Source organism: Schistocerca cancellata, chromosome 5 (assembly GCF_023864275.1).
Source record: "Schistocerca cancellata isolate TAMUIC-IGC-003103 chromosome 5, iqSchCanc2.1, whole genome shotgun sequence".
Lineage (NCBI taxonomy): Eukaryota > Metazoa > Arthropoda > Insecta > Orthoptera > Acrididae > Schistocerca > Schistocerca cancellata.
In genome coordinates this window covers 241,905,464-241,917,399 of record NC_064630.1, presented here as the reverse complement: position 1 = coordinate 241,917,399, position 11,936 = coordinate 241,905,464, and the positions used below count along the sequence as shown (strand labels likewise).

General features: G+C 41.6%; 1 protein-coding gene across 7 annotated transcripts in view; it reads left to right on the top strand.

The window, feature by feature from the left end:
• LOC126188203 (endoribonuclease Dicer-like) overlaps positions 1 to 11,936 on the top strand; it is a 425,024-nt gene that overhangs the window by 362,859 nt on the left and 50,229 nt on the right. For all 7 annotated transcript variants that reach the window (XM_049929751.1, XM_049929747.1, XM_049929748.1 and 4 more), the window contains 2 exons: positions 3,128 to 3,244; positions 6,612 to 6,824. In XM_049929751.1, coding sequence (XP_049785708.1) covers positions 3,128 to 3,244; positions 6,612 to 6,824 — 330 coding nt within the window. The remainder of the gene's footprint in view (positions 1 to 3,127; positions 3,245 to 6,611; positions 6,825 to 11,936) is intronic.

Sequence of the window (11,936 nt, the reverse complement as noted above, 5' to 3'; positions counted from 1 at the left end):
TGACACATATATAAGCATTTTATGTGAAGAAGATTCTACAGGGTAACAGAATTCAAAATGATGGAAGCAGGTTGTTGCCAGCTGTGACTTCACTGCTAGACTTAACTGCTACACTATGTTGGGTGACATGTATGCTGCATATTCATGATACATGGCAAAAGTATTAAATTGCAGACATCTATAATGTTTCTCTGAAAGTCACCTTTCCAGCCATACCATTGTGGGATTCAAGTGGTCCCAGTTGTCATAGTCGTAAAGAAATGTGCTACAAATGAAATACCAAATTTTGATGCCCTGTCACCATTACTGGTATAAAGTATGCAAAATACAGTGTAAAATGTGATATATGTGTAATTTTTAAAAGTTTATTGTGTAACCAGTATTGTACACTCAATCATAAAAAGAGCTGCACCCACAAGGGCCCAAATGATCCACTGCAAACTGGTTGGCGATGTACACACCATACACCATTAGATATGCGAATGATTTCTTTTGCACTGTCGGCCATGCATTTGTGGAGTCTGGGTGAGGCCATAATGTCGCGCGCTTTGGTTGACATAAGGGCGCCCCAAATGGCTGTGCTGACCATTATGACAGCAGACAGCGTCACTAAAGAGCACCTGAACATGCACTACGGCCATGCGACATGTATGACTGTAGGTTGCCCAGCTGGACGAGTTTGAGAGGGACCACATTGTGGGGCTGTGGGAGGATGGGTGGTCCCGTTGTCATATTGTGCACCCCATTGGTCATACGGACACGAGAATCACCTGTTGTTGGTACAATGGATGTGGGAAGGCATGCATGCACATATAGGATCTGAACATCGAACACACACTGCAAGAGGGAACATTGAAGGATTGTCCACCATGTGATAGCAGATCTGATGATAATGATCAGAACTTTTCAATGAGCTGTCCTGCCTTTTGTGCAACATCTTGTAAGTGCTAGTACCATTAGTAGACAACTGCATGATGCAGGGGTTGCCGTACACCAACTGTTATACCTGCCACTCGTGCCCACAAAGTGTCGTGCCCAACTCTCCTAGACTCGACATCAATAGACATGTGGTCCTGCAAACTGGCTGCAGGTCATCTGAAATTATGAGTCCTGTTTCTGTCTTGGAAGAGACAACCGCTAGGTCTGTGTCTGCAAGTGCAGTGAAGAGGCCGTCGAGATGTTATAGTCTCCCGTCAGATGTCCTGCCAGCCTAGTGTGATGACATGGGGAGCATTATCCTTCTGGTGTCCATCCACTGTTAGTGTTCCTAATGGACTCCGTGGCAGCTGCATGATACAAGGATGAGGTCCTGCAAGTGGTAGCTCTGGTGTTCATGAATGCCCATGCCCATGCCCTATTTCAACAGGACGACCCTCATCCTCATAACACTGCCACCTCCTGAGTGTGCCTTGCAACTGTGGATACATTTACATCTGCATCTGTACTCTGCAAACCACCATGAGGTGCAGGGCAGAGGGTACATCCCATTGTACCATTTATTAGGGTTTCTACCTGTTCCATTCATGTATGTAGCATTGGAAGAATGATTATTTGAATGCCCCTCTGCATGCAGTAATTTCTCTAACCTTATCTTCACGATCATTTTGTGAGAGATATGTAGGGGATTGTAGTATATCCCTAGGGTAACCATTTAAAGCCGGTTCTTGAAATTTTGGTAATAGACTTTCTCGGGATAGTTTGTCTGTCTTCAAGTATCTACCGTTTCAGTTCCTTCAGTATGTCTGTGACACTCTCCCATGGATTAAACAAACCTGTGACCATTCATGTTGCCCTTCCGTGCAAATGTTCAATATCCCTGTTAGTCCTAATCTGGTACAGGTCCCATGAACAATACTGTAGGATGGATCGCAAGAGTGATTTGTTATCGATCTCTTTTGTAGACTGATTGCACTTCCCCAGTATTCTACCAATAAACTGAAGTCTACCACCTGCTATATCCACGACTGAACCTATGTGATCATTCCATTTCATATCCCTACAAAGTGTTATACACAGGTATTTGTACGAGTTTGTCGATTCAAACAGTGACTCATTGATATTATAGTTATAAGATACTGGCTTCTGTCTCGGGTTCTTCGGCCGACGTTCATCTAATGATTTTTCTGACTTTTCACCAGCACGAGTGGCTGGCATTGTCAAAGCTTCACCCTCCATTGCCGGTGGTGAACTGGAGGCGAGCTCGTGGCCGCAGACTATATGTACCTGGCGCGCCAACATCCGAGGGCTTCTCCGCGGTCATTTCCGGTGCGGTTCTCCTCTTGCCAGGATCCATTTACCTTAAGGCTTTCCTCTTTCTTGTTGAAACTTGTTCAACAAGAAAGAGGAAAGCCTTAAGGTAAACGGATCCTGGCTTCCCGTACTGCAGCGAACGACCGTTGCAGGTAGCAAGAGGAGAACCGCTACGGAAATGACCGCGTAGAAGCCCTCGGACGTTGGCGCGCCAGGTGCATATAGTCTGCGGCCGCGAACTCGGCTCCAGTTCACCACCGGCAATGGAGGGTGAAGCTTTGACAATGCCAGCCACTCGTGCTGGCGAAATGTCAGAAAAATCATTAGATGAACGTCGGCCGAAGAACCCGAGACAGAAGCCAATAGGCAGTTTGTCAACAAGTGGCCACGAAAGCCTTAACAATTTTGCATAAGATACTCTTCCATAGCGAGCGACATGGCCCGATCTCTCCCCGACTGAGAACATGTGGATTGCCATGATGAGTCTCATCAGGACATCACTTCCATCCACAAGTCTGTTGGGTCTGCATCCTCAGGTGCAAGTGGCATGAGACCTGTACAACTCCATGCCACATGTCTTGATGCTTGTGTTCACAATGTTGGGGGTCCTGATGCCATATTAGCTTGTAAATTTTGTGGCTGTGCAGCACAACACATTGATCCTTCCTAATTGAAAAGCATAATCATTTTGTGTGTGTGGTACCACCTGCTTGCCTGCCAACAATGATTGCAATCAATCTGGTACTTGTGGGTACAGTTCTTTTAATGATGATGAATGTATGATACATTGGAAAGTCCTCAATATTGCAGGAACACTGTGCTTGTGATGATAAGATACCTGAAATGATAAAGGTCATATTTTCATTTTCATCAACAGGTTCCAATATCTGAGGGTTCTGTGTTGGACTATGAAATGCCTGAAAACGCAGGTGACATTCAGCTCCTGAACAGTGATTTTGGGGGCTGTGGCTTGACACTGAATGACATGGAGCAAGTAAGTTAGCTGCAGTTTCATGTGTTTTTTCACTTCTCTTTATTTAATGTAAGCTGTCTCAAAAGAAGAGTGGTGATCATTTACAATTTGAAATCTGACAAGCATGGTGAAAATTTCATTTTTAAAGATAATAATGTAAATGTTTATAGTTTTCAAGTCATGAGCTCCATTGGTGTGAAACAAGTGAGAGAAATACTGAGTTTAACAGAGCTCCAGTGTACGATGTTATTAGAATTTTTATTTATTCTTGATTTGCTTTGTCTGTCTTCACAGTAATCCTTTATGATCTGCCTGGGAAACCCAGAGTGACATTTGCCCTGTATGTCTTCTATTTCTGGAAACCCGTTTGTTTCCAGTGCTTTGAAATACCTGCCATTTTTTTTACTAGGACTGTGCTGCTATTTACATGTTCTTAGGTGTTAAATTTAAAATTATTATTTTGTGAAAAAATTTCATATTTTTAGATTAGAAAGCTATGAACATAGGAAGTTTGTCCATGATTGAAAATAACCAGTGTGGTTCAATAACCACTTTAGAAAGTTGCTTTGTAAGCAGAGACAACTTAATCACATATTTAAGCTAAGCATAAACATTGGCAAACTAAAGCAGAAAGAAATGAAACTGAATGTAGTGTTAGCTGTTGGAAAAGTGCTGATTGAATTTGAAAGTAAAAAACTAGCAACTAAGTGGGCCAATTTTGTCTACCTGGTAACCCAGTGAGTTGACAGAGAGGAATACAAAATACTAAATTCTATTTCCTGAAATTGCCTTTGTGGCAACAACATGATTCAGGTCATCATCACAAGTTTCACATACATGCTGAAATAAGATTTGAGATTGAATAAATAATAGAAGTAGTGACAGTAACTACTTGCTGCATTTGATTGAATTGTCCACTGCCACGCTCCCAGTCTCCCCGCCATTGTGCTCCCCATCTCTCCTTCGTCACACTCCTTACCTCATGAGAGTTGTTACAAATTCATGTGTAATACCAGCAATTGGTTGGGACTGCAGCCTACCCTCTGTAAGTTGGCTTATATATTTAATAAAGACAAAGCCTGTGTTCCAGATGCTGCATCCATTAGGTTCCTTTCAGAGTATGCTGATACATTGGCTCCAGACTTATCAGTTGTATATGACTGCTCACCTGACAAAAGATCCATATGTAAAGACTGGAAAGTCTCACAGATCACACAGTATTCGAGAAAGGAAATAGCAGTAGGGAACTGTTACCCAGCAGATTACTCCTATCATCTGTTTACTATAGGATTTTGGAAAAGGTACTGTGTTCAAACATCTATTGGTACACAGCATGGATTCAGAAAATATTGTTCTTGTGCTATGCAACTAGCTCTTTATTCTCACAAAGTAAAGCTTTTCATTCTCGTAAAGTTATCAGTGTTATCAAAAGAGGGTGTCAAATTGATTCCATATTTCTAGATTTCCAAAAGTCTTTTGATACCATTCCTCACAAGTTCCTATGGAGTTTCATCCCAATTGTTCCACTGGATTCATGATTTCTTGTCTGAAAGGTCACTGTTCATAGCAACTGATGGAAAGCCATTGAGTAAAACAGAAGTGATATCTGACGTTTCCCAAGGAAGTCTTAGAGGCCCTCTGCTGTTTCTAATCTATATGAATGATTTGAGAGACAGTCTGAGCAGCCATCTTAGATTGTTTGCAGATAGTGCTGTCTTTTACAGTCTAGTAAAATCATCATAAGATCAAAAACCAGTTACAGAATAATTTAGACGAGATATCTGTGTGGTGTGAAAAGTATCAGTTGACCATTAATGAAAAGTGTGAGGTCATTCTCACGAAAACTAAAAGGAATCTGTTCAATTTTGGTTTCTTGATAAATCATACAAATATAAACGCTTTCAGTTCCACTAAATACTAAGGAATTGTGATTGTGAATAACATAAATTGAAACAACCACATAGATAATGTTGTGGGACATAACACTTCGTAAATGTAACAGTTCTACTGAAGAGACTGTCTACACCACTCTTGTCCATCTTCTGGTGGAGTATTGCTGTGGGGTGTGGGACTCTAACCAGATAGGATTGATGGAGGACATAAAAAAAGTTCGTAGAAGGGCAACTCATTTTGTATTATCACAAAACTGGATAGAGGTGCCATGGATGCGATATGAAAATTGGGGTGGCAGCTGGGAAGAAGACATTTTCATTGCAGCAGGACCTTCTCTTGAAAATTCATTTGCCAACTTTCTCCTCTTAATGTGAAAATATCTTGTTGGCAACCACCTACAAAGGGAGAAATGGTCACTGCAATAAAATAAGACAAATCAGAGCTCTCTCAGAAATATTTAAGTGTTCGTTTTTCCTGCACACTGTTAAAGAGTGGAAGAGTAGAAAAATAGGTTGAAGGTGGTATTATGAACCCTCTGCAAGGCGCTTAATCATGAATTTCAGGATAGCCATGTAGATGTTTAATTTAATATAACTACTGTTTAATTATCTTAAATGTTAAGTGCAATGTTGTCACATAATATTTGTATGAGTCAATGATATTGTGAGCTTGTGCTCTTTTTAATTTCTAATAATCATAAATAGCACATAATTGATTGCATTGTTTCATTTAAATGCAACATAAACCAAATTTTATAGCCTGTCAGTAGTAATTGATAGTGTTGAACAACTTGCTTGCAGTGGTTGAATGATACCAATTATTACTGACTATTGTCAGCTCACATCCATAAATTAATTATGTTAATCTGATTAGTCTTCTTTATGATACTTCTTCACACTGCACAAAATTTAAAGTAGCATGTAGTTAATTTTTTCAATCTGTGTCTCACATTAATATTATTTTCACATGCTAACTTGCACAAGTTTTATGCTTCTGTGATTTTCACTGCATTCATCATACTCTATGGTTATATTACTTGTTGATAGAAACAAACAGCTTGTGTGTACCTATCAAAATAACAAATGATCCCCTTTTTATTATTAAAAGTGCAAGCTCTTCCTACACTTCCTTTATGTACTATCAGTTCTCATTTCACTTGGTTAATGTGAAGCTTCCCAATTAGCTCAAACTGTTTTGCAAATGCTGAGTCCTTTGCTTGCATATTAGAAATGTTGCCTCAATAACTGCAAACTCTCTTCGGCTTTCTTGTGGAACAAAAAGTTGATAAATTTCCCTGTAAGTACCAGATCTTCCATACTCAAGTTCTACGAAGTGTCAGCAAAGAGTACTGCTAGTGTGCAGTCATAAATAGGACTACTATTTTATTTGATGAGTCAGTGTGTTGGAGGCCTGCATGTTATGTTTGCTTATGAAATGCATGTTTATCTCAGTGCTCATGCCTATAATCATAGTGATTTTTTTTCTGTTGTCCTAGGCTTTGACTGCAGCATCTTGTGACGACCTTTTCAATTCTGAAACATTGGAGACACTTGGAGACTCGTTTCTTAAGTTTGCTGTGAGCCTATTTCTATTCATTCATTATAAAAGTCATCATGAAGGAACATTATCAAGTATTAAAATGAAAGTTGTTAGCAATTGGCACTTCTACAATGTGGCTAAAGGAAAAGATATTGGAAGTAAATTGCAGGTAAGGCATGCAGAAAGTAAGACAAAGCTATCATAATCAATGTATTGTACCAAAGTGAGGGGTGCAGGATGCTATGTTGTTACTGTGAAGTTGTTATACCATTTGTTGTTGTACATATTTTAGACAGAGTGGTAAGACTCTGGATTTGCATGTTATTGGACTGTGCTGTAACCCATATTCCTGCCATCCATATCTAAATTTTCTGTGGTTTCCCTAAATCACTTATATCAAATGCTAAGATCTTTATTTTGAAAAGCACATGGCTGACGTTTCTTCCTCGTCTTGGTTCATTCCAAGCTCACGTTCCATCGCTGATCATCTTCCATGAATGGAATGGTAAAGCACAATTGAGGAAAATAATTTGACCTATTATTAAGACTGTCTCAGTTAAATAACTCCAAGATTAAAATAAAAATCATAAGAACATTGACACAACTGAGGAAAACACTGTGGTGCTGATGGAGAGTAGCTAAAGTCAATGAGGTCTTCCTGATAGTGGCCAAAAGGGTATCAGAGGTATCAGATTTTTGCTCATAACTTTCGACTCGGTCATTTCTGGACCAGGGTTCCCTACCTCCAGTTGACACATTTATCCTTCTCCAACATCCCTGAAAGTTTGTAACATCATAATGGGATCACCCTTTACATTCATATATGATTTTTTTCCCCCTCTTCCACCCTTCAACTAATACTGTTGGCAGTGGCTCATTTCATGATACATCCCAAACAATTCTTTCTTTTCGATTCATTGCAACATGTCTTTGTTTCTTAATTAATCAGTCCATCAAACTGTGAAATACATTCTATAATGCCATGTTTCAGAGGCTTCTGATTTTTTCCTTTCCGTCTTCCCCATTGCCCATGTTTTGCACCCAGCTGCTCCATAAGTTGCTGACATGCACCAACAGTTCTCATCATATTTACAAAAGTTTGTTGATTTCCATTATTGCAAAAATCACTCATATGCCCATTGCTTTAGATGTTGGTCAAGTTGTATCTCCTGAGATATTGGAATATGTGATAGTATTATAAAATAAACAGCAGTTCCTGGGCAATGGGGGTTGCCTCTCCCACAGGCCTGGCACGGAGTATAGCCCCTTGTGGCCTTCCAAATATTGATACTGTTATTTTTTCTCAAAAAGCTGTCTGTATATTCTAATGTTTAAGATGTCTTTACTCACTTCACACAATCCCAGCATTCATATTCAGCAAGAGTACTGATAACTGTGGTGTCCATTGTCCTAAATTCATCACTGTGGAAACTTTGTGCAAAAGGGAAGAATAAGATTCAAATTAATACCTCAGTTAGTGAAATCAATACCAGGAGTAAGAACAATCTTCATGAAGATTTAGCACTCACTCTGGTCCACATAGGTGCCCATTATTGAGGAACACACATCTTCAATAGTTTGCCATTGACCATTAAATATTTATTTACTAACAATGCATGGTTGAAGAGAAGCTAATGGATTTGAATGCCCGCCTCTGTCCACCACATTGATGGATTTCTTAGTACAACTGATTGCTGTACTTACTGTTAACCACATATCATAACACTAATGTTGGGTCATTTCTGAATTTGGCATAGATTCAGTGCCATAATGTGATCTGTATGAGTTCCTACATTCAAGAATAAAAATTCACTCAGCAGTGGAGTCTGCCCTGATTTTAAATGAGATGTGCGAGACTGGGACTGTAACCTGTGATCTTTGCAGGAATCCTGTGCAAAGTTTTAATGTACGAGTAATGTTCCAGTATAAGACATTTAAATGCTTTTGGGAAGCTTTATAATTAGTGTGTAAATGAGAAAGTAAATACCCCCTTTTCCTTGTTGAGGACTGTTGTATCGTGCTACTAGTGCATATACATGTAGTGGCGCTGTATGTGTACTTAATCAACCACCAACTATGTCTACGTGGGCTGGCCACTCGAGGCATTCTGTAGAAAGTGTGCATGTGGCACGGTCTCTGCTGTGCCATCTACTGGCAACTTGCACCTATATATGCACAGAGCAGTGCTGACTCACACTCACTATGTTCTTTTAGTTTGTAGCACTCACATCACTTGTTCTGTGTGTTACTTATGTTGCATCTTGTGTATGATGCTTTTGTTATGTGTGGAGTCAAAAAAGGCTTATTTTTATTATTGTTCAGAGTTGTTAGTTTGATCGGTTCTGTGTATTACTCGGTTACTACACAGTTGGACTGGTTTTGTATTACATAGTTAATACACAATTGGTGTTTACGTGTGCAGTCTTTAAGTGCAGTTTTTTCAGCTTTAGTCTTTATGGATGCCGTGCTACCGGCCTCAATTGAACAGCTTACTTCGGCAGTGACCACTTTAACAGACAGGGTACCTTTCCACCGGTTTATCCGCATGCATTTTTCCTTTTGAAGATTCGTCTGAGGATTGGGAAGGTTACAGAAGATTACGCAGACTGCAGTTTTTGGCTGTCAGTGTGACAGACTCGCATTTGTGCAAAGCTCTATTCTTCTCATGGATTCGAACTGAGGTGTACTGTGTCAGCTTGCCTCTTTTACAGGAACTTTCAGCTCTTACTTTTGATCACGTGTGCAGTTTATTGTCCAACTACCATCGCAAATGAGTGCATGTCATAGCGGCATGAGTTGAATTGTACCAATGCTGCAAGAAACCAGACCAGTCTTACAGGGCCTGGGCTTCTGAACTTCACGGCTTTATCTGTAATTGTCAATTCATTACTGATGCCCATAATGACTCTTACGCAGACTCTATGGTACGCTCTCCCTCAGGACTTTCCATTCTTTGGCAGGTTCCTGCTTGGCTACCATGGAGCCCGAGCCTTTGCAGCATCTTTCCCTTCTGTGCTGCATGTCTATCCTCTTGCTATTATTTTTCCCCTCCCTTGGGAAACGTGTCTGGGGTGTTATTAGGAATGTTCCGCATTGTATGTCGCTGACATAAGAACAGTCTCACCACCGTTTTTCGTTCCTCTTTTCTTTATTTGTTTCCCTTCTCCTCTCATTCCTCTGCTTCAGCATTTGAGGTTCCCCTTTTTCTTATTCCCTCCTGTTCGCTCCTGAAGGCTAGTCCACGCGCCTGATGCGTGAGCTGCTACCTTCCCAAGTTGCTGATTGGTACCCCTGTCAGGTGTTTGGGAGATGTGAACAATCACCTAAAGCGGTGCGTCCCCCTTGTGAAGGGGACCCCCAGTTGGAAAGAATGCGCCATCACAGTCCGACCATACATTCTGAACCCATTGCACTGCTACCAGTGTCACCATTTCAACCACACTAGAATGACTCGTCGACACCCATGTATCTTGATGAGCAGGCTGTCTAGGAGATCCGGGTAAAGGAAAAACTGCCTTACCCAGTCACTCGCAAGCTATTGGCTAGTCACAAACCCTGTGTTCCCCGGCTGGCACCTATAGTTCTGTTCGTGTTACCCCTCACTCATGAAGGAGATGGCCACACAGACATGAGACCTGAAATTCAGCTCTGAGGTGAAATCACCTAGTGTCACGGTATCATTGTCATCCCCCTGTTCAGCTGTGCAACAAGCCATCAAACTCGTGCCTCAAGGGGTGAAGCCACCAGCTACACAACCAGTAGGCCGGAAAGGACAGGAGGAGTACTCCCATGAAAACTTCCTACGTCCCTCCAGCCAAACAACACCCAAATCATCCTTCGCTAACCAGAAAGGCTTGAAGAAGTCCACCAAAGGCAAATAGTCTTCTCCTTTACCACATGATATCGTTGCCCGGCCGGCTTCTGTGTTGCCGGTGAGCACCACCAAATGTTTTTCTGCATTGGACTCCACATATCAACAGCACAAACAAGACTATGCTTCTGTGGACCTCACAGAGCAGTATCCTCCTGCGTCTGTGCCCTGTAGCAGCGAGTCTTCGCAGGCTGTCACTCCACAGCCGCCGAGCTAACACCTCTTCATTTCTTCCTCATCATGACTCTCCTCCAGTGGAACGTTTGTGGCCTTTGGTTCTACAAAGAGGATTTATGGGTGCTTTTAGCATTACTGCATCCCCTTCTACTCTGCCTTCAGGAAACAAAATTGTGTCCTCAAGACTGCTTTGAGCTTTCACATTTCTTCCTAGTTTGTTTTGACTTTCCCCCTGAGTTTGGCATTCCATCTCATTTGAGCATCATGCTGCTCATAAGGGATGACCCATCTCTGTGACTAGCAATCTTCAAGCTGTTGCTGTTCGCCTTTTCCTTCCTCACCAGACTTTTTCCCACTGTACCATTTATGTCCTTCTGTCGTTTGATGTCACCAGGGCAGACTTCCTTCAGCTTATTGGGAAGCTACCTCCCCTATTACTGCTAATCGGTGACTTTAATGTGCATCATCCCCTCTGGGATTCTCCCGGAACCTGTCAGGGAGGTGCCCTCTTGGCTTATCTTCTTAATCAACTCAACCTCTTCTGCCATAACACTGGGGCACCCGCATTCCTTTCCGACTCATTGGACACCTATTCCCATTTGGACTTATCCTTCTGCACTGCCCAGCTTGCCCATTGTCTTGAGTGGTCCGTTCTTTCAACACCTATTGGAGCGACTATTTCCCATGACTGACTCCTACCCCATCTGCATGCACACCCAAATGGCAGCTTACTAAGGCTGACTGGCAGCTTTACTCCTCCCTGGCAACTTTCGAACAACAGAATTTCTCCAGTTGTGATGACTAGGTGGAGTATCTCACAAATGTTATCCTTACTGCTTCAGAACATTCCATTCCTCTCACTTCCTCTGTGTCCCAGTCCCTTGGTTGACTTAGGCATGCCGTGATGCAATTCATGCACGGAGACGTGCTTTCCGCATTTTTAACCATAATCCTATGATGGGAAACTGCATTCATTGTAAACAGATGCATGCAAAGAATCGTTGCATTCTTCGGGATATCAAAAAAGCTAGCTGAATTTCATTCATTAGTTTTTTTAACAGTTCCACCTCTTCCTCTGTTGTGTGGGCCAACTTCAGACAGCATTCTGGAACCAAGACCCGTTCACCAATTTCCAGCCTGACGACACTAGCAGGCGATGTTATCGTGGACCCTATTACTATCTCCAACACCTTGGGCCACCATTTTGCAGATATTTCAAGCTCTTCCCATCAT